This window comes from Cucumis melo, chromosome 3, assembly GCF_025177605.1.
Source record: "Cucumis melo cultivar AY chromosome 3, USDA_Cmelo_AY_1.0, whole genome shotgun sequence".
NCBI classification, from domain to species: Eukaryota; Viridiplantae; Streptophyta; class Magnoliopsida; order Cucurbitales; family Cucurbitaceae; genus Cucumis; species Cucumis melo.
The window spans coordinates 20,867,611-20,891,229 of record NC_066859.1 but is presented as its reverse complement, the minus strand read 5'-3'; the positions used below and the strand labels follow the sequence as shown (position 1 = coordinate 20,891,229).

The 23,619-nt window shown below is 29.4% G+C and overlaps 2 protein-coding genes across 3 annotated transcripts; one reads left to right on the top strand and one right to left on the bottom strand.

Moving 5' to 3' along the window:
• Positions 1-6,062: 6,062 nt before the first annotated feature.
• On the top strand, positions 6,063-6,606 carry LOC103496609 (histone H4). Its single transcript, XM_008458543.3, has one exon. It carries the CDS (start codon positions 6,168-6,170, stop codon positions 6,477-6,479), a length of 312 nt encoding a protein of 103 aa, XP_008456765.1. The 5' UTR covers positions 6,063-6,167; the 3' UTR covers positions 6,480-6,606.
• Positions 6,607-19,140: 12,534 nt separating this feature from the next.
• Positions 19,141-21,335, bottom strand: LOC103496610 (uncharacterized). 2 transcript variants are annotated; one of them, XM_017046493.2, is made up of 2 exons: positions 20,469-21,334; positions 19,141-19,251 (listed from the first exon to the last, which is right to left on the bottom strand). In XM_017046493.2, exons 1-2 carry the CDS (start codon positions 21,151-21,153, stop codon positions 19,178-19,180), a joined length of 759 nt encoding a protein of 252 aa, XP_016901982.2. In that variant the 5' UTR covers positions 21,154-21,334; the 3' UTR covers positions 19,141-19,177. The 2 variants fall into 2 exon arrangements, with proteins under 2 accessions (XP_016901982.2, XP_050938746.1); XM_051082789.1 differs by lacking the exon at positions 19,141-19,251 and adding an exon at positions 19,289-19,635 and having other exon boundaries at positions 20,469-21,335.
• Between the last annotated feature and the right edge of the window lie 2,284 nt (positions 21,336-23,619).

Below are 23,619 nucleotides of genomic sequence, written 5' to 3'. Positions count from 1 at the left end.
GTGCGGCCGACGGAGAGGAAGACATCGGAGTTTTGATGTAAGCGACGACTGATTTTTCGAGCAGCGTTTGACGATGTTCGAAGTTGGTTATGAGTTTGCAGCGGGTTTTGACGTTTTGATGTTTGTTGGTGTCAGTTTTAGTCAGCTTTCACAGGATTAGCTGCGGGCAAGAGGATAGAAGGGTCGAGCGGCATTTCCAGCGAGTTTCATGTGAGTTTCATCGTGGGTGTGCTATTTTTTAGTCGTAGTTCTTCTTGGGGTTTGCAATGGGTTGTTCGACATGTGAGTCTCGATCGGAGGAGTTGACAAAAAGAAAATTCCTTGATTTGCGCCAAATGTATGAAGACTTTGGAGGGTTGAAGGGGACAAAGTTGGAAGCTAGCTCCAATCGTTTCTCCCTGAATGCACACAATTTGAAGAAGATATGAAATGACTGCAGAAATTATTTGGAGCTTTGGTGTTGATAGATGTTAATTGTGTGTTGGAAGTTTGATTTTAATTATAGGGTATTTGTAGTTTATTGAATAATTGTATTTATGATTCAATTTTTTTCACTTAGTAGGGACATTTAAGACATTATTCCAACAATCTTATTTTCCATATTTTTCGATTTTGCTATTTTATCAATTTAAATAAAAAAAATTCATTTATCCAAAGTAAACCTTCTATTTTGTTATTGTTCTTGTCAGCCCTTTGACTTAAGTATAAAGATTTTTTGTATATGACAAACCAAACAAAATTATGTGTGAACACTTATAAAAATATCTAATCAAACATGTAAAGGCCTGTTTAGGCTTAGTATTAACACTATGGGGTTAGGTTTAGATAACCCTAACCCCACGTCTGGGCCTCATTTTATGGAAACCCTAGTTTTAGGGTTTCCATAATACCCATTTTACCCCTTTAACCCCCCATTCTTCCTTCCTCAAACTTGCCGAATTTTCTTCTTTCTTTCTCCCCTTCAACATGTGTTTTGTCTCTTCAATCTGTGTTCCCCCTTCCTTGAGTCCTTGTACAAACCATTTTCAACCTATCCTCAACCCTTCCCTTTTTCTCCTTCAACTCATTTATACACGCTATGTAAATTTTTTTTGGCCAATTCGTATGTTTGTGAGAGCTTTATCATTCATTTTCTCGTCGAAATTTTCTTTTCTTGGATCTAAAACCCCTTTCTATTCTCTTCACAATCCATCTCTAAATTGGTTCCACATTCTCTTTCACTCTTCGAAACTGTGATTCATTTTGTTGAAGGCTTCGCTCCAACGACGTTGCCTCCGAGACTTTTTGGTTTTCCCTTTTCGATTTTGTTAAACGACTGGGATGATTCCTTGCTGTCGAAACGTTGCCTTGCATGTTCTATGAGTCTTCTCGGTGAACATACAAGTCCTTCGTTAATGTCCCTTAGAATTCCCCTTGCCGCTCGACTTCTCTTTTGTCAAGGTCTTTCCCTTGCCAATCGGTGTTTTCCTTCACTGAGTTAAGACAGGTGCTACACATTCCTTGCTATGGTAATAGGTGATTTTCAAGCATGGTAGGTAATTCTCGGTTGAATTTTATTTATTTTCGAAGCCGATAATGAGGTATACGATTCTGATTTCAATTAATTTTTTTTAGTATATTTAATTTTTTTTTTTGCTTTTTTATATGTTATTTTAAATTTTCATACTCTCTGTGCAAGTTGGGATCTATTATTTTAATTTCTTTTTGCTTCCTGTTTGTGTAGGTTTGTATTTTGCTATGTTTTACCGATATTGGCTTGCTATATCTCTATGTTTGTATGTACAATAGTTTCTATTGAGGTTGTTCTTTCGTCTCGGTGAGGATTGTACCTCTTTGGAGACTGTTCATTCTGAACTTGTGCTGTCTCTATTTTTGTAATTTCCATTCACTTGCATTTACTTGTTTATTTCAATATCTGTATAATGACTGGTCTTTTGGGAAATCAATTCAGCCGCTGTTTCTATTCCTTATTGATTGTTTTGTGTCTTCAATCCTTATGACAATTGATGTTTTGTTGATCTGCTATTTTTATTGATGTTTCTACTACTAGAAATTCGGTTCAAATTATTGAACAGATTTCTTTCTTTGAGGCTATTTTTTTTTCTAAAACTATTTACATTTTTATGCTTACTATTAACGAGCTTCATTTTTATTTTGATTTTTGGGTACATTCGTCGACATACACGGTACTTATTGTTTATGGTTTCTTTTTATTTTTTTCAATTACTCGACTCATTTAGAATAGTCTGTGCTCACGTTGCTGTGTTGTTTCCTAATTTTCGTTTTCTTTTGCAGGACGTCGGCCTTTATAATACTCTTGTAAGAGGTACTATGGATTAGCCATTTGTAGTATATTTTTTATTTTCTTGTCGTTTCATTTTGTTAGTTAAGACAGTGTAATTTCAATTGAATTGTTCCCAACAAACTATCGGTTTTGTAATTTGACTTCTTTTGGTCTTGTATTTAGCTATTGCACTGTAAAACGAACATTTGTAGTATCCTTTTATTGTATGGACGCTAAAATTGCATCGCTCTAATTTTTTTTTTCACACCTTTAAATCCGCATTTGTTTCTAACAATCTACTTAAATTGCATTTCATTACTATTTGCCATGCAAAGATACTTGTCACATTAGTTGAAGAAAATTAGGAACCATATATTTTTTTACAAAAGTGACTATGTTTGTTTACAATAAAAACCATGCCCGCAAATTTAATGACAAAAAAATTGGAACTAAAAAAATTATCACATTACATTTCCATTACTATGTTCATTTATACAAAAAAAAAAAAAAAATCATACTCCCGCTAATATGCTTACAAATCATGCTAAGAAAGTTCTCCAAACTACTATCAATGGTTATTTTAACACATCTTAAGTTAACCATTTTTTTTTCACATTACAAAACAGAGGTCTAAAACTATTTATATGTTTCCAAAGTTAACCACCACTAAGTTCATAATAATTCTTTTTAGTACAATTTTGATGTAAGCGATGTGAGTTCAATAATTGACATGGTTAATTCAACCCACATAGTATACACTATTTTTATATTTCTAATTGTTTTTAGTATTACTTATTTCAAATTAGGATTTTTGCAAGAGTTGTAAATATTTTTTTTATCATCCACATCCATCATAAGTATTACCATTTTTCAAATAGAATTTTTACAAGAGTTATAGATATGTTTCCATTTTGCACTGTATGTTTACATTTTTTTAAAATGTATATCACTATTCATGTGTAACACATGCGTTGTAGGTGTAATAACATTCTAATTATACACGTTCACAATGGTTACATTCCAATGGACTCACAAAACATTGCTACAATACTAACTGCATTTACAGTTTCTCAACGTCAGTAACTGCTAACGTTGGAGGCATATGAACGACAATAAGCGGTTAACACATACATTGTATGACACTAGACATAGAATTAGGTAGCTATCATACTTTCGTATGATCCACGTGTCAGACCTAGTATGTTGCCAAAGTACTCTAATGGACAGTCGATGTGGAGGAAATGGTTGTAATGTTCTTGCACGTCCTGGCGCATCACATGAAGAATCGAGTCATCAAAAGGGACTTTGTTCGATTCTTTACTTAAAGTTGCTTTTTCAGACTGTATATTTCATGGTAGCCAAAACAGTTAACAAGACATAAATTTAGATTTACCAAGTTCTACACGGATCATACTACCCAATGAGAGCTTGGTTTTTGATTTAGAAATAAAAAATCACAAAAAGTTTCTATTTGGTAAAAAAATGACTTAGAATAAAATTAGTACAATTTGTTAACAAATTATTTTGAAACTGGTCAACTGTGTTTACTAGTTTAATAACATTAGACATAGAAAAAAAAATTGTAATAAGAGAGGTTTGACGCTTTCGTAAAAAAAATGCAATAATAATTTCTTTCATATATGTACAATGTGAATTAAAAAAAAACTATTAAAAAAAATACATTCATAACCCAACCCACATAACTCTTCCCCCAAACACATCTTATCATAAAATCCCCATAAACCTACCCACATAACTTTTCCCCCAAACACATCTTATTCATAACCCTTTCTCCAAACACCTCTATAAGACTAAGTTTTTAAACCCTTCCTCCAAACAAGGGTTATGATAAAACTAGGTTTATCATAATACTAACCCTTCCATAACTCAACCCTTCCCCCCAAACACACCCTAAATGTTTAAATTTTAAATTTATTTTCAAGAAAATGTTTAAAAGAAAATGTATTCTTGAAAAATATTTTTTTTCATAGATAATCCAAACACACCATCAGACCCATTCATGTTTGTCCAATCCCCCAAATATAACCTTCTTAATCGAAAGATTTTGTTTGGTTCAAACTAAACCTCACGTCTGGGCTTATGCCTCTACCCCAATATTATGTCAAAATCCTCCTACCCAAATGAGACTTTCTCACCTAGTGACTTAAAACTATTTGTGTTATCTTGTCTCTCCTTGACCTCTTTCAACAAAATATAATGACATAAAGGTCCATTGAACACTAACTTTACATCCAAGAAGTGTCCAAGGACGGCTTTCCTAAACATATGAAGCTACTTAGGTGTTAACTTATTTTTTTACTTGACACGGTCTTCGACAGATGCAAACAACAAGTTAAGTTTGCAAGGAAAGAGTCCTTGGAGTTGATTTTGATTACAAGAGGTATTTGCAAAACAAAAAAAGCACATAATAGAAAAAAAATCTAAAGTATTATGTGTTAAAGCTTGGGTGATCTCGAGGCAATCTCGATCGGAAACCACATGAAATGCCAATTGAACTCAGGCAACATTACCCCAGGATGGCACGAGATAGAGGTTTTACAAGTACTCTATGGGGTAATCTCAGCCAAATCTTGGGCGAAATCAATCCCGAGATTACCCACAAAATGCATGTGAAACACAACGATCTCGTGACTTCTTCAACGATTCTTGCAGAAATTTCATAGATCTTGACTGAGATTCTTCATCTGCATAGATCTGGATTTGATGAAATCGCTGAGATTCATTGAAGGATACCACATGCATTGACTTAAAACAATGTTTGTACATTTTACTGCATTAGACCACCAATTACAATGTTTCCCATCCACCTAAGATTTTAAACTAAAAACTAAAACTATAAAATTTTTAAAAGTACTTCACCTTGGAAGATTTAAGTTCGATGATGAGTTGTCCAAGTTTGAATTTGGGAGCGAGCTCGTTCACTTCTTAGCTAAATGAGCACACCAAATGTTTAGTGTTTTGTAAGAATATGTAACGTTTGGGCTTTCAAAAAATATTTTGGTCATTTGATAAACCTCTTTATTTTCAAATTAACAAAAAATGCACAACCTAGTTTCCTAAATCGACCGAGAGGGACCTAGAAATTATGTTGAAAGAGTCTTTTAAAAATTGTGAAGAATCTCGGTGTCGAATTCGACGAGATTGACCGAGAAAAACAAACTTAGGAGTTTTTCAAAAGTGTACTACTTTTAAAATGTAAAATAAAAAATGTGCTATTTCGTAAAAATTCCCTTATGGTTCAAAATGATACATAACAAATATAATAAAATTAATTATCACATATAGTTTTATTATTAAAACTTAATAAATGTGAAGTGGTAGTTTGATGGTTAACATTGTAGGTTATTTTAACTATCTAATGTAAACTTTGATCATTAATAATAATGAAGTAATAATTAATTTTAGTAATTAGGTAATATATTGGTATTGTTTGATATATAAAAATATAAATAAAATAAAATTGCTTGAAAATTAAAATTTAAAGGATGTTAATGAGTATTATGAAAGTGTTAAAGTGTTAATTTTGAAACAAGAGTAAAGATTTTGTTTTTTCAAAAAGAAAAAATGAAAAATTTGTGTTTTCCCTCCCACCAATAACCGGACAAATCCAAATTCAAAATATCATTTCGAAAGCACAATCCGCGGACGTTTCACTCGGATAGACCTTCTAAACCCTCAGATCAACACACCATCCAACGAACGCTATATCTCCCCGCGCAAACAAGTTATTCACACAGGCGTCCAATTCACACATATAAATACAAATACAATCCCCCAATTGCTTTAACTCTCAACGTCAATTTCAGATCCCTTCCATACGTCTCTAATATACGTTCTCTAATCTCTACATCAGGCTTCGACAATGTCAGGACGTGGAAAAGGAGGTAAAGGGTTGGGGAAAGGAGGAGCAAAGCGTCATAGGAAGGTTTTGAGGGATAACATTCAAGGAATTACGAAGCCGGCTATTCGCCGACTGGCTCGTAGAGGTGGAGTTAAGCGAATTAGTGGTTTGATCTATGAAGAAACTAGAGGTGTTTTGAAGATCTTCCTCGAGAATGTGATTCGTGATGCTGTGACTTACACAGAGCACGCTAGGAGGAAGACGGTGACCGCCATGGATGTGGTTTATGCTCTGAAAAGGCAGGGAAGGACCTTGTATGGATTCGGTGGTTAGGTTTTTTATCGATTGATTTGGATCTTTGCTTTAGATCTGTCATCTCTTTACTTGAAGTGTTTAGTTTTAGGATTTTATGTAACTTTACTCTCTTTTGTTCAGAAATATTAAAGCTGTTTTGATTGTATGTCTGTGCCAACTTCTTTTTTTATATCTATATTTTACTGTGGCATTGGAAGAACTAATTATTAATGTGAAATAACACTTCGATCTTATGAATTTATGCACTATTCAAATTTGTATTTGGTTGAATTAACGGCCCCCGAAACAAATATATATAGCAATTGAAGTCAATAAACTGTGTTATTAAAATTGTTTGATTATAAAGCTCAAAATCTTGCAAGTGTTGGAAGGGATTATGGCCTTTGTGGTGGAAGTGACCAATTATGGTAATGGTGGTCAGTTGTCAATTTTATTTTTCACAATAACATTCTACATTTAAATAGATTAGTTTAGTAACTAATTACATTTAAATGCATTTAAACAAGTTAACACAGATTTCATTCATTGTTAGAGAAGAAATTTCTTTAATTGTTGTGATTGAAGGACTGTCCATTTATTTGAGCTTATTGGCTTTTTAAATGCCTTTGATATCTCCCTTAAGCCAATGTCGATAGCATCTATAGGGTGCTTGGCCATGGTTTTAGAATGTCTTTTGTTTTTAAATTTTTTTGTTGAGTGTTGTTTTAGAAAATATTTTACTTCAACCTCTTACTATTAATCATTGATGACTGTTGATAACAAATATTAGCCAACTTAATGATCAATCATAATGATCATGACGATCGATCATGATCGATCGACGATCACGACGACCGATCATCTTAATGTTTACTCACGATCACGACGACCGATCGTCTTAATGTTTACTCTGGATCATCTTGATTATCACCTTCAGATCGTATTGACTGTCGATTATCGATCATTAGTGACCAATCATTTTGATCATTGATGAACTACAACTTTGGACGTTTTGGTTGAAAGGTGAACATTTTGATCGACGACTAATCGTTATCGTTAATTATCGATGTCATCCCTTTTGTCATGATGGTCAATGACCAATAGCCATGACCTTTGACGATCGATTGTCACGATAATTGACGACCAACCAATTGTCTTAATTAAACATTGATGATCGTTGATGGTCTTCATCATTGATCAACGACCGCTTCACCAAAGGTTTCTTACACTTTTTCCTATGGGTTTGAATAGTAAACAATATTCAAACTCATGGATTACTTTTTTTTTTATTCTAATTCAATCTAGAAAATTCGTCGGCCAACTTCGAACACTACCCCAGTGACCATTGTCGGACGATTATTGGGTATTGTTCCGTCGGCGAACTTCCAACCACCAACTCCGATAACTGCAACAATCCTTGAGAAATTAATAAAAATGAATTTTTGAAAAAAATTTCTCTAAGTTATTTTCCAAATACATCTTTGATTAATCACAATAATATTTTTAAAATACATATTTTTCATTCTTCTCTTCTTGAATTTTTTTAATAATAATGATTAGATCATCTTTTTTAATTATCTATTTTCTCTTGTTTAAGCTAATCTTTCTCAATTTTAAGAGATTTTGTTTATTTTGTTATATTTTTAATAGGTGAAAATAGATGAACTACCTATTATGATCTCAAGTATATATAAATCAAATATTAATATATTGGTAATATGATAGAAATTTTAAATATATATCACATATACCACGATTTATTTTTAATTTAATAACATTTTTTATTTTTTTTTGGTCAATTTAGTTAAAGACTTAGAACTCATTGGATTGACTTAAGAGAAAGGTGTATAAAAAAGAACTCATTTTTATTTAAACTCTTTAGATAGGAGTGGTTTAAAATAGGTTGCATGCGTATCAACGTAACCATAACTATGATTAAAAGTAACTCTATTTGACTTTTGTTTTTGTATGATCATTTTGTTATGCTTATTTTGAAACCTATTAAACCTTTTTAATGTTGCTTAACTGAAATTTTCATAAACACCATTCTACTTATTATATTTTATGAATGATTTGTAATAATCACCATTCATGTTAATGCAAGTTTAATCAAAATTATTGTTATTGAATATTAAAACATTTCATTTTTACATTACTGTCAGGACAAATCAATAGAGTTAAAAAATTGAATGAGAAGTCCAAAATATGAAAAAATCAATTAAAATTTTGATTCACGATAAATTTAGAGTGTAGAATTCAAAAAAAAAAAAAAAAAAAAACAGATTAGCTAAACTCAAGAATTCAAAACTACACAATTATAGGCATCAAAAATCTAGATTCCTAAGTCTTGCACCCCAAACACAAACATTTATAATTTTCAGACATCATAACCCTATTAAATAAGCCTATAAACATTTAATTCCCAGGAATTTGATTTCAAACCTGCGCACTAAACACCCCCTTAACTCTTTTTAATAGGATGAATGAATGAGAATACAATGACTAAGGTGAAAATGTTTGCAACCTGAGTTGAACTATAATTTGTTGGAAAATATTTGAGAATGTCGATTAATAAAAAATTATTGTATTGTGACGAACCACTGTCCTGAAGGCAATTTCGGTCGACCCTTGTGTTAATTGTGTTGCCGGTTGCTCCCCAAGGTTAACACAACTTTCCTATTTTAACGTGCAATTGTCCTAACAAGGAATAGAAACAATAACCAGAAGCTCAGAACTCAGAGTCAGTAAGTGGGAAGAGAGAATTCGGTAAGTGAGAAGAAAGGATGAATGATGATTTTGATGACGAAACAAATGAGGAACGAGACTCAATTTATAGAAAAGGAACTCTAACTGCAATCCGAAAAAGACAATGGACGGATGGAAGATCGCACGGGTCGAAAATAGCTTGAGAACACTAAACGTCCGAGCGACCCACATACATTGAAATAAAAAGTCGTGGACCGAACATGTGTACAGTGAAGATACCTATTGGGAATAAAAATAATCTCCAAACAAATAATCGGTCAAGTAAAAAAATTACTTCCTTTATTCGTGCGAGCGCAATTACCCAAACTCGCTTGTCTGATTGGACGGATGGTGGCAGTGTTGTGCGTGTAGTGACAGGATTATGGTATCACCACTAACACATTTTGTATTTTCATTTCATGTCTTTGCTATATAAACCCACTTTTCAAAAATTATCAATATGGGATAAAGTAAACTAAGTTTGCTTATGGGCCAAAAGCCCATATGTCATTTCTAACCGAACAATATCTCTCATGAAGTACATATCCTACTTTACATTTTTAATTTTGGAATGTAAGATGGGGTTGGCACTTAGATGAATAACTACTGGATTGTCTCACCAAAACTAATTGGTGCTTTTGGAAGAGACATTTGTAATTTTTTGAACAATGAAGCTAACTAGATAAGTTCTTGAGCAACATTTGCAAGACACTTGCTTCTGTACTTTGCAATCTGTTGCTTTTTGGCTCTCCAAAGTTGAATGTCTAGTATCTGGATTTGTTGCCCAATCAGCATCAGCAAATGCTTGGATAGAAAGCTGAGAAGGTTTCTTTAATAATAGGCCTGACTTGTTGTTCCTTTTAGATATCTAAGTATTCTCTTCTTAACTTGCCAATGTGATACTTTTGGATTATGCATGACATACACGATTAACCAAATTAAGCTATTTTCAATCCTGTAATTGTAGCAATAGCAGAGCTTCCACAATGCTTCTAGTTAAGGATCGGTAAATGATCATGTAACACCCAAAAACTAATTTCTAATTTAATTATCTTAATTTTATTATTATCGTGTTATTTGTTTTTAATTTAAAATTCAATTTTAATTGGATTCAGTGGAATTGAAATTTATACATAAGAGGGAGGTTTTATTTAAATATTGTAAATGAAAGAAATATTTTGAGATTTATTGTAATTTTAAAAATATTTATTATAACATTGTAGTTACTAATAGTTTTAAAAATATTTTGTCCTCTCCCTCCAAGGTCTTGGGTTCAAACCAAGAGCTTGTTTTCTCTGGAAGTCTTAAGGTTTGCCTTTTAGTATTTTGTAAAAATTTAAATTTGGTTATTGTTCCTTCTTCCTTACTTGTTTTCTCTCTAATTGACTTTGCTTTATTTTCTTTAATACTTCATGGAAAATTTGTATGGATATTTTAAAAAATATTTTTTTTCTCTTAAATCAAACACTATGGAACTTTCAATTCTTTTATCTTTCATTCATTTGTCACTAATTCGATGAAAATCTATAATTATATGAAAATTTATAATTGTTTTCTTTTAATTATTAAAAACTATGATCGTTGAACTATTTCTTTTTTAATAATGACTCTGTAATTAAAAAAAAATTAAATGTAAATTAAAATATGTTTTAATAACTAAATTACATTCATTTAAAATATAAAAGAATTATTTAGTTATTTAAATATTGTAGTTGGAAAAGTATTTAGTTAAATATTATATATATTTAAATAGGTTAGATGTTGAAGACCCGAACTATATTAGAAAAAGGATGTCTGGTATTCAAGATCGGACATAGGCCCAATAAATAATAATATTTCTTCCTCATCCTCCGATTTCTCTTTACTTTCTAAATAATAAAATAATAATAATTTTCTTTTACCTAAAAAATAAATTAAATCAATCCTCTGTTTTTCGAAAATGAAAATTTAAATTTGTTTAATAGTTAGTATTTATTTTATTGACTTTATATTTTGTTTTAATTATAGATTTTATTTATATTACGATACTCCTCCTACGTTTTTGTAGATTGATACATAAATAACGAAACAAATTGTCAGATAGATAAACTGTAGTTAATAATTTTTTTTATGTTTTTAATAATTTATACTAAATTTCTCGTTATATTATTTTTTTCGTGTAGTTTTGTTGGGTTGGATTAATATAAAAAAAGAAAAAGAAAAAGAAAAAAAGAATCATCATCTATTTGAGGAAAAAGTATAATCGTTATTCAATTTGTAGGTTTCTTTTCATTTAATATTGATTTATGATGTCATGATAAGAAAATTATTAATTAGAAGCATATTATCAGTAAATCTATGGTTTCATTTTGATATTAAAATTATATTACAGGCGTATATTACTACATTATTTAGGGTTTTACATGTTTGTAGTGGATCTATAATTTTATTGTTATGATATTAAGTTATAAGAGTTATACTACTAAATTCATCTCATATTTTAGGCGTGTATATTAAAAAACATATAAATGTTAGAAAGAGATCCTAATATTAGGTCAAGTTTAAAAATTAGATCTATATAACTATAAAAAAATCTTTATGCAAAACATCGAAGCGAGATTTTCGTAAAATTGTTGGTCCGTTGATACTTCTTCAAACATTAGTATGCATATATTTATTTATTTATAATGTAAATATATGGTGTTTCAGATGATTTGACAGTCTTACAAAAATGTAATTGATAATTTATCCATTTTATTTGTAAGAATGGTCAAAATATATGACGGATCATCAGTCGTCTCATATGTTTTCATATTGATGAGTGTCATTATCTTGATATGGTGATCAAACAGTTTGATTTTAATTAGAGACTTTTGCAAAAATAGCAAAAAAAAAAAAAAAAAAAAAAAAAAAATAGAGCTCATGTCGCTACATTTTCTAAATTGCAAAAGTAGCAAATTTAAAAAGCGGATAACCATCTGATAGCCCTCCGGTAACACTATGATAGCTCTTCGATAACCGTATGATAGACATCATATTTGTCATATTCGCAATATGCAAAAAAGAGATGCTATGGGCTATTTTTTCTAAATTTTTTTCTGATCTTATGCAATTTCCCTTTTAAATAAGATATCCCATCAGAATGCAATACTGAGCCACTTTTGCACAATATTTACTTGAGAACTACAGATTGGTCAGACAAGATTGCATATTTGGTAGTGTCATGGTTATGCGTAGAAGATTTAGATCGATGTCCACTTCGTTCGGGATCAAGTTCTTAAAGGTGTTCTATATGTTCGGTATGTTCCTTCAGCAGATCAGTTGACAGACTGTCTAACCAAACCTCTAACACACTCTCAGTTTCATTTTCTCCATTCCAAACTCAGAGTTGTTAGTCCACCAACTCTTATTTAAGGGGGGATGTTAGAGACAACCATTGTGACCAAGATATCCAGTCAGCATCCTCTGTCTTGTTGGAGTCGAATCATCAGGGTAATGAAAATTTGTAGGTGTATGTGAGAAATGTAATCCGTTAAATAGGTTGTTATTTCTCCTCCTATTAAATTATGTCATTTGTACACTACAATAATTATTCTTTATTTGTTATTATTTCAAAATTGGGAAAATCAAAGGAAAAGTAATACTCTAATTAAATTGTGTTTTTAGTAAGAAGCTTTTCTATATTTTGAGAATTATGGGAGGTTTGAATTTTGAGAATTCAATCATAACTTCTATATTTTCATTGTCGTTTCAGTCACTTGTAATTTCTTTTATTGTATGTGATATTTGTAGTTGCCACTGGTTTATGTTTTGTTGACATGCATATTCTAAGTTTCTAACCAATCGTGTCAATTTTTTTTTAATTCCATTAACAATATTCTGAGAGATAGCTTTTTTGCTATATTTTAAATGACTCGTGCTTTAAAATTAGGTACAAATTACTTTTATTTTCACTCTAATTTGATTTTCAAGTTTGCTTGATCACAAAATGAATCCTCAACCATATTTGAACTTTTTTCATATATTCATATTTAAGAGGATGTAGTTGCGATGGCGTTGCACCTACCCCACGCTCTAAGAAAGAAGGCTACCTTTCTTTGCGATGCATAGAGCACCACAATCGACGCTCCATTAGAGGACAACGTCACTCTTACAACCTCCCCTGCGCACACGCCTCAAAGCTCGTGGCGCTGCATCCTAGCATCTTGAGACTTTATATATATATATATATATATATATATATATATATATATATATATTGACTCTTAAGTAACCAAGTCCATTGACTTTTATCCCAATCGATGTTTTTTAGTTTTCTTTCTACTTTTCTCTTCTGTTTTGGGTTTTTTCATGTACAAGAAGTCATCGTTCTCAATCAGTATGTCAATGATAGTTTAAGTTCGTAGAGTTGTTTTTCTTGATATTGTAAGTTGTGAGAGATTTATATTTATATTATAATTCTGTACTTTGTCTTTGTTTTTTTTTTTTTTTTTTTTTTTTAATGTATTGCATGTTTATGATTATATATCACTACCTGGTAATTATATGGTCACTAGCTGGATATTGAATCACAATGGGTGACATATAATGGTGATTTGACCAAAGTTGCAAAAACTAAGGTTAGCTTCTTTGTTATAATCAACCTAGGAAAGAACCAAGATGAATATTAATATAGGTTGTTCCTAGTTGATATTCACCTTTAACATAATCCCCTATTATTCGTATGTTATTCACTTTAATTAATTAGATGCTTTCATCTTATTGAATTGGCTAATTGATTAATTTGGACTCTAATTGACTTTTCCAAAGTAAGTTTAGCTAAGCTTAGATGGAATAGGAAATTAGTTTGATGAATATATGATCACATTATAATTTGAGGAACAACTCAAAAGCCTCAGCTATACCACTTTAATTACTGAATTCATACTTTTTTTAAATTGTGTAATTTATTTTTTGTAATCAAAACAATATCTATACCGCCTTTGGTTACCTTAAGACAATTTACAGTTCAATTAAAAAATTTCGAAGGTTCCCTAGGTTCTACCCATTACTACCATCACTATATTATTGAGTGGAAACAGTTAAATAATTTGGTCTAAGTTTATACAATAACGAAATTCATCATCATACCAGACTTATTATGAGTTAAATAATCATAGTTAGAAAACTATAATTTACTATTTATTTATTTTAGTTTTTCTACGAAGATAACTTATCTCTAGGAAAACAATCAAACTCCATGTTAGGGGTTGCTCAACAAGCATGGATAAGCAAAAATCCATAAAAAAAAAAAAAAAAAACTAGGAAGAAATACAAGAAGCACATATCTCAAAATTGAAAATGTTCAGTGCCTCGAAATTTTGTTCGACCAACTGAACAGATAAGTAAATATCAATTGAAAAATTAATAGATAAGGAAGACCTGAATGGGCACCTCGAAACCTCAAATGCTAGAAAAATCTCTAATATTATTATTGTTATTCAATTAACTAAATTAGACACAACTTCTACTAACTTAAACATTAAAGTACACTGGATGATACCAAATTGGTGTAGAGTTCTCTTATGTAGGTTAGCTCGAAGTACTTCAAGACTGAACTATAGAGAAGTGGGTTGGAGGTCAATTTCACAATGAGCCTATATCGAAACTCAATAAAAACGAGATCCAAATGTTATCATTACGACTTTTAGAAAAAAATGTACTATTATTACTAGATACTCATTATCCATTAAACTTAGCGTCCATATAGCCATGTGTTACTCTCCCTCGCATACAACTCCTATGTCATGTGCCTTGAAGATATCAACTTTTATTGATCATGTTTTTTAATTTCTTATTTTCTTTATTTATTATTATTTACAATTATATTATGTTTATTTTCTCCATTTTCGTATTCCAATCGGACCCATTTTCACAACACTATCTATTGTTTCTAAAATAAAATAACCAACACTAAACGGGTTGAGGACTCAATTTGTCGAATATTTAGCAACAGATGTGTCAATAATTTGTGTCCGTCTTGGAAGGCCATTTTTTTTTTTAATATACTTTTTTCAAAACATTATGTAAACGATATTTAGAAACAATGTTTGTTTTATAAACCCTTTTGTTAATTTTGAAAGTTGATTAATTATGCCTTAAAAGTAACTCATTAACAAATGAGACATCCCAACTTTTACTCCAAACATTACCTCAAGTCATAGTACTTATCTTTAAGCTCGGGACACCATCTAAACCTTTGATTCTATTTAAAATAAGTGAATCAAAATTAATAAAATTAGGATCATTTTTAAATATTTATAATAAAATGAATCAAATTTATTTATAAAATATAATAAAATTTAAAATTTTACTGTATTGTATAAATATTTTATTTATTTTTCATTTATAATAATTTTCATAAAACTACTTAATTATCCCATAACGATTTTTAAATAATTATAGAAAAAAAAGAAGAAGAAAACAATGGGAAGAAAAATCACTCAAATTTAATAAGATACTCTAATATTTTAAATTAATTATTGCAATTCAAAAATATTATAAACTTGTAAAAAGTTATGGTGGCTGTTTAAATTGATTTCCTCGTTAAAGCTAAGAGAATAACTTGATGCAACTATTAATAAAAAGAAATTTAATGGATGCACTCCATAGCTTTGATATAACGTTATAGTCGACGAGCATTTGTAAATATAGAAAAATAAACAATATATATATATATATATATATATATATATATATATAGTAAAATTTTAGATCCTCTCAATGATAGATATCGATGGATTTCTAGTATTGTCTATCAATACGAAGTATGTGAGTATATCAATGTCTATTATTGATATAATCTAAAATTTTGTTATATATTGTAAATATTTTGTGAAATTTATCATTTTTTACAAATAAAAATTATAAGCGGTGAGTATCTTATTTTTTTTTCTTTTTTTTTTAGATAAATATATATATATATATATATATATATATATATATATATATATATATATATATATATATGTATATGTAAGTGATTGCGGAATTAGATTAGTTAATGTTATACGAATGCATTTCCATATACACTCATCTCTATACATAACGAAAAAAGAATTAAACAGAAATATGTATAAGTATTATTATAATTGGATAATTTAGAAGAATAGTTAAAAGATATATAGTAGAAGTCGATGTGTGTATATATATATATATATATATATATTGGTCAAATCTGAAAATGGAAGTCATCGGCCCTCACATAGATACGTGCCTTATTTGCAGGATAATTATCTTGAATTTTGTGTTTGAAAACAGAATCCACGTGGAAGACATACTTATTAATTCACTGAGCTTTTTGAGAAAATCCTTTCAAACCCTCATTTCTTTGATTGCTTCCAAAAATTTCTTTATTAACATATAATTTAATGATTCCACGAGTTCGGACAAGCATATATATATATATATATATATATATATATCATATCCATTAGCGATTAAGACCAAAGAATATGTGATTCAAAATTTTCACAACTTTTTTGAATTGGAAAACATATCCTATACAGAGACCCCTAGCTCTCAATTGAAAGTAAATATAACTAAACTGTACCAGAATAAAATTGAAACCATGAATGGTTGAGAAAATTAATATGGGAAAAATCCAATATTAATGGAGGTGGGTTGGGGTAGGTTGATGAAGACCTCAAACTTGATTTTGATTAAATGCATATAATTAATCATTACATGTGTAATATGTTGAGTGTTAATGTGTTTTATTTATCTTAAAAATTAAAACATAATGAAAATTTTAAATCATTAATTAAGTTAGTTGACTTGGATTTGACGGTTCAGAAAAACTACTACTCTGTACTTATCAGTTCCCATCTTCCATAAATGCAAAAATAATTAGATTACTTATTTTCATTTCCTTTTGTCTTCTCAATTCATATGATCATTGATTAATATGTTTATCAAATATATATTAATTTATATTTTCAAATTTTAAGAGTTAAATGATTAAAATTGTGAAAGATGTATTCATTTACTATATTAATTATATTTTGTCCATAAATAATAATAGCACACGAGAATTCAGAAATTTGATGTATGAACTATTTTAATTTAAAAAATAATATTATATGGTCTTCAAATGATCTTATAACTCAAACAACTTAACTATCCAATCCAATTAAAGGGATCATCTTGGTCAGGTTGAATCTTTTCAAATTTTTTTGGGTATAGTTAGTCTTGGGTTGAGTATATATTTGAGATAAATGTGGAAATAGCAAAATTGTAGATAACAACTCGAAAATTGGCAAAAAGCGGAAAAAAAAGAAAAAAAGAAAAATAGCAAAACCGTTGTGTCCCCTATTTTTTTTTAAATATTAAACCCGAATCTACCCCAGTTACATAATAATTGCAAGTAGAGTGTATTTGATTGGATTCAAAATGAGGCAAGATATCAGATTTCACAAAGTAGGCATATTTTGATAACAGTCCTCAAATTTAATAAATTTTAACTAAATCTGTTATTTTGTTGCTGAACTAGATTACAACAACCTCCTATATTGATGCCAAATATCTTTACAAGATTCCCCGTTAGGTTTTAAACAATTTATTAACAATAGTCCGTAATTATTATTAAATAATACATAATATATTTTTTAATAAAAATTTGAAATTATATTTTAATTATTATTAGATGATACGCAACATATATTTTTAATAACAATTTGAAATTATATTTTAGATTAGATTTCTTAATTTCATATTACGTTTCTTCATATTTTTTATTGCCTTTTATTTAAAAAAGATTATTTTGGTGGCAAATACAAAGTATTTTGTATTCACTTTTTTGATGTTTTAAATAGTAAAGTTTTATTAAATTCTTTAAAATTTAAGTATGTTTAAAATTTCACTTTTGTCAATACACTAATTTTTTCCTTCTATCCTGTGTATTGAAATTTATTTTTCAATTTAAAAAAACAAAATATTTAAATTACATTCGAATTGTAAACTAATTTATAGGATGGTATAATTTTTAGGTAATAAGGATTTTTTTTTTGTTAAATGAGTATTGGTATGTCTTTTAAATGTAAAGTAAAAGCTTTTTTTTTTTAGAAAAACAATAAATTTATGTTATTGAATTCCTAATTTTAAAAGAGGTAAAAGATTATATTATAAATTTTAAGATTATTTGGTATTCAATTGAATGATTGGAATTTGAAATTTATTGTATTTTTTAAATTTTAGTTTTTTCTTAATCAAATCGTAATTTATGTTATCTATTTATTAATAATTTATATAAGAAATTATTATTTATTTATTAATAATTTAATTTCTTATTCAATTGAAGTAGTTGGGATTTAAAATTTGTTGAAATTATCTTATAAATTTAAAGATTATTTGTTTATTCAATTGAAGTTGTGATTTGAAATTTGTTGTATATTTTAAATTTGAGATTTTTCTCAATCAAATCGTAATTTATTATCTATTTATTAATAATTTATATCAAGTAAATTATTTATTTATTTATAATTTTATATTATATTTAATTAAAATTGTTGGGATTTGATTTTGTCATTCTTTTTTAATTTGAAATTTGAAATTTCATTTTTTACAATTTTACTTTATTAACAATTTAAATTAATTTTTACCATTTATATCCCAAGTAAACATGTAAATTTGCTATTTTTCTGATCGACCCTATATATGTTTTAATTTGGGTTAACCCAACTTAACTCGAATCACAATTATATTAGTAAATATATGTAAAAGGAAGGATGAATTTGTAAAATTTTTACTGTTTTTCTTGTAAGAATGACCTTTTCTTTTTTAATTTAACAATATATCAAAGATATTGATATTTAACATTTGGGTGTTTACGAAGTTTTAGTTATTAAACCTGAACGTAGGTAGATAAATGTGAGTAATTTAAATTAATAAGAAAAAATAACTCGAAGTCAGTCCATTTGAACCCAAAATTTGAAGGATGTGTTAGAGACTTTGTTGGAGTCCTTTTTATTGTCAATTTACCTAACCCGATTTTTCAGATTAGTACAAGAGATCCCATGACTCAATCCATTCATGTACACCCACGGTAACGCTACAATGAGAGATATGAAAAATTAAAAAAAATTAAATGAGAGTGTAAATTAATTATACTAAGTTTAGAATTTAATTCGATATGCAACCCTGAAGTTTTTGGATATAAATTAACATTTTTTTTTTCTGAGGGCAAGCAAAAATAACTTTAATTTACAATTATTTCAAGGCAGAGTGGATTTAATGTGTGAATAAATAAGAGAGTATTTTTTGGAGAGTACAGTATTTTCATACTTAGTTAGTTCTTGCTTCTGATATTAATTTCTCAGCTTCCTGCAACCACACGGCAGCTTCCTGACTCTTCCCTTCTTTTTATTAGCCTTCATTTCAGTTTTATTCTCATTAGGTTTCTCCGTCGACCCTGACTCGAGCCCTATTCTATACGCTGAAAATAAGGATGTCGGTTTTTAATTGAACTTAATGGTACTTGTTTAAGTTTGATCTTGAAATTCTCAAAACCATTCCAAAACACGTCTTATAAATTTGATTTCTTAACTTCAGGTAAAACTTTATTAATCTAATTATTATAAATTTAATTCAACATGCATTGATTGTAGTTTGTGTAACTTAATTACCCTAGCTAGTTAATGTTTATGGGGTTTTAAAGGTAAAGTTTACTTAGTATTGCATTTCACAGTCATTAAATAGCTTGATTATTGTGTCTAGATATAGATATTGAAAGAGTAAAGAAAAATAAATGAAAACTTGGAATCAAATGTAATTAGAAAATATGTAATTATCTGTTGACTACAACTATTGGTCTTCATGTTCATATGGGATTTAGGGTTTGGGAAAGATTCAAAATTCTCATTATGTTCTCTTGATGATTTTTTTAAAATGAATTTACTTCTTTTTTTTTTTTTCTTCTTCTTCTTCTTCTTATATTATTACTTAATGGCAATAGAATAGAAAAAATAAGAATATATGTAATAATGTGGGTATATGCAGGAAAAGAGAAGTAAACAAAAACTAAAAATGTTTTGATTTTTTGTTATAATTTGACATGAGATATGTCACATTCAAGAAATTTAATGTTTAATTTGAGCCTAATAGCCCAAAAAACATCAATTCAAGAACTTCTGTTCCATATAATATAACATTTCACTCCACAAACACAAATGCACAATGAGAGAAGATTGAACCCAAAAAAAGGAAAAGAAAAAGAAAAACTTGTGAGAATTAACTAATTTCATTCACACAACTAATCATTAAGAGTACCTCTACTTGCAGATCCATGGCCAACAATGGACAACAAAGCTTTCTTCACACTCACTAACTGATAACAACCTCCAAACAATGAAGCTCTGCCTGAAGAACCACCACCAAAGCACAAAATTGAAGTAGGAGAATTCGGAGCAGTACTCCCGGCCACCACCTCGTCTCCGTCTTTATCGTCAAAAGTATACTCAAACGGTAAGCTTGGAATATCCGAGAAGTGACGACGACGTTTGAAGAATTTAGGTCTAACGAAAGGAGAGGGAGATGAGGAGGACGATGAGAAAGAGGATGACCATGAAGCTAATGAAGAGGATGAGGAAGAGGAGCCAGAAGAGGAGGAGAAAGATGGGAAAGTTCGAGATTTCCTTGGTGTAAGGCGAGGAAAAATCGAGCTCAAAAGGGTTGGTTTGGAAGAGGCTTTGGAAGTAGAATGTGAAGAGGAAAAGTAAGACGGAGGAGGAGTAAGAGGAGGGATTGAAGTGTCTGAAAAAGTATGCTTTGGGGTTCCCGGTCGGGACTCCCACCGGAAGGGAATAGCACCAGTGGCGCCGCCGTAATAGACTCGAAAAGAGGAGTTGGTGGTGGAATTGAGCTCCTTGGATAGGGCTCGAGTGAAGAATCTATCTTCATGTTTGGTAATTTGGGAAGATTTTTGAGAGATTTGGTCGTAGTTTTGAGTTTGCATCTTGAAGCCCAAAAACGATATATGAAAATGAGATCTCTTCTGTTTCTGTGTTTCCAGGGATCTAAGAATTGGATTTCAAGATCCAAAGCAGCTGAATTTGATTGATATATAATAATGACAAATGGAGGGAAAAAGAATTGGGTGGTATATGAAGTAGGCTAGGACAAGCTATTTGGGTTTCTAAATGCTTAGTCTTTGTAGTTGTTGAACAGTGTATAATAAATTAAAAGGGTGGTAACATTGAAGTTGACAGATATAAATATTCATATCAAGAATTTGTCTTTAGAGAGGAATCAATTGAGTGGATTAATTAAGATGGTAATCATATTAAAATATTATTAGACTTAATCAAGCTTGTTTTTGTTGGAAAATTAATTAAAAGGGGGTAAAAATTAGTTAGAGTTTCTAGGTTGAATATGTGGGTAGGAATTTATTAAGGGAAGAGAAGATGGTCCCATTAACAAATGCAGAAAGTAAAGAAGGGTATGATGGGAAAGAGTACAGTTGAGAGGAAGTGGTTCTTTTCTTTAAGAATATACAAATTTTAAAGTTCATCAAGTTATTATATGTAATTGGCAGTTACAAGATTCACAATCTGGATTTGGTACCTGCTAATTCTCATATTTGTGATCCAACCAAATCAGATTAACAATTAACAATGCATGTCTTTTCAACCATTAACAATCCCTGTTATTGAATCACTTTCTTTTAAGAAAGGTGATTTTGCATTGGTATAAATTACTAATGTAATTTTCAATTCTTTATTAACTCCCTTTCTATATATACTTTCATGTCTTTAGGATCTTTTATTCCGATGTAATTTTGATTTATTTATATCGTCCTCTACAACTTGAAATGTTGCAAATTAAACATGTTCTTATTCTTATTGAGGTGTTTCTTTTTACTTTTTTTATTGGAAACACCGTTAATATAGTTCATTTTCTCACATCTCTTGAGAACAAAGAACAAATATATATGTCCATGGCTTTGCATTTTTTTGGTTCCTTCTAAAATTGTTGTGTGATCTAAAAAAGATTTTTTTTTTTTTTAAAAAAAAAATAGTTTTTTCCTTCTCTTATTTTTATTTTTTAGAGGTGTTCAATGTATTTGGTTGTATTGGTTCTAGATTTTCTTTTCTTATCTAAACAAAACCAAAATTATACAGTGAATACAAAATTTACAATGAACTTATTACACATATTTTTAAGAGGTAGAGATCACATAAACACAAATTTTAAAAATAATATTAAATATATAACAACAATCGTGAGGAAGTTCAAATATAACAAAGTTTAATTATGCATGACATACTTTTATCGTTGATAGACTGATCTTATAATCTATCATTAATTGACCACTATTTACAATCTGGTCTATCATCGATAAATTTTAATAGATCTTGTAATTTCTTTTAAATTGTTGTTATATACGCTAATATTTTGAATATAATTGTTATATGGAAAACTTTCGTAAATTAAACAAAAACACCAAACTATTTATGGTCCGTGTAATAAAACTCATAAAATCAGTCATTTTTTAAGTATTTTAAGTTTGTGCCTTTCTTTTTTCCTTGCTACGATTCTTTCATCGCCTTCCTCCTCGCTGCGATTCATCGCCTTTTTTCTTTTCCTCTTCTTTTTTTCTGCTGCGATTTCTTTTTATCGTTTTTCTTCTTTTCTGATTCTTTATTTACGTCGTTTAATCTTTTCATCGTTTTTTTCTTTTCCTCTTCTTTTTTTGCTGCAATTTATTTCCATCATTTTTCTTCTTTTCCTCTTCTTCTTTTATGTCATTTATATTTGGGTAACCAAATCTAAACAACCGTATACAAAAAATAGCAAAATCTGAAATGTCGTGTATAAAAAATCTTGAAAAAAAAATTATTTAGATTGAAGTAGCCAAATGTAAACGATAGTGTAAAAAAAATATAAATCATCGCGTAGACAAATCTAAACAATCATGTACCAAAAGAATTAAAAAAACCATTTAGCCAAAACTAAACGATATTGTAAACAAATCTAAAGGATCGGATAGAAAAGAATAAACAATCGTGTAGTAAAAGAATTAAAAAAAATTGTTTAGCCAAATCTAAACGATCGTGTAACCAAATTTTGAAAAAAAAAGTTCGTTTAGATTTGGGTCCAAATCTAAATGATCAAATCTAAACGATTAGTATAACCAAATTTAAACGTAACCAAATTAAATGATCGTGGAACAAAATTAAACGATAGAATTGAAAAAAATAAATTGTAGTCATATCTAAACGATCGTACACCAAACAATAGTCAAATTTAAACGATCGTGTAACGAATATATTACGCGCACGTTGTTGACGGCGTAGTAGACGAAGTATTTTTGATATTTTATACAGTAGGATTTTTTTTTTTTTTTTTTTTTTTATTTTCAAAATTATTCTATATAGCGTAGTTACTTGTCGTTTTGTTATATTTTTGAAAGGACCTATTT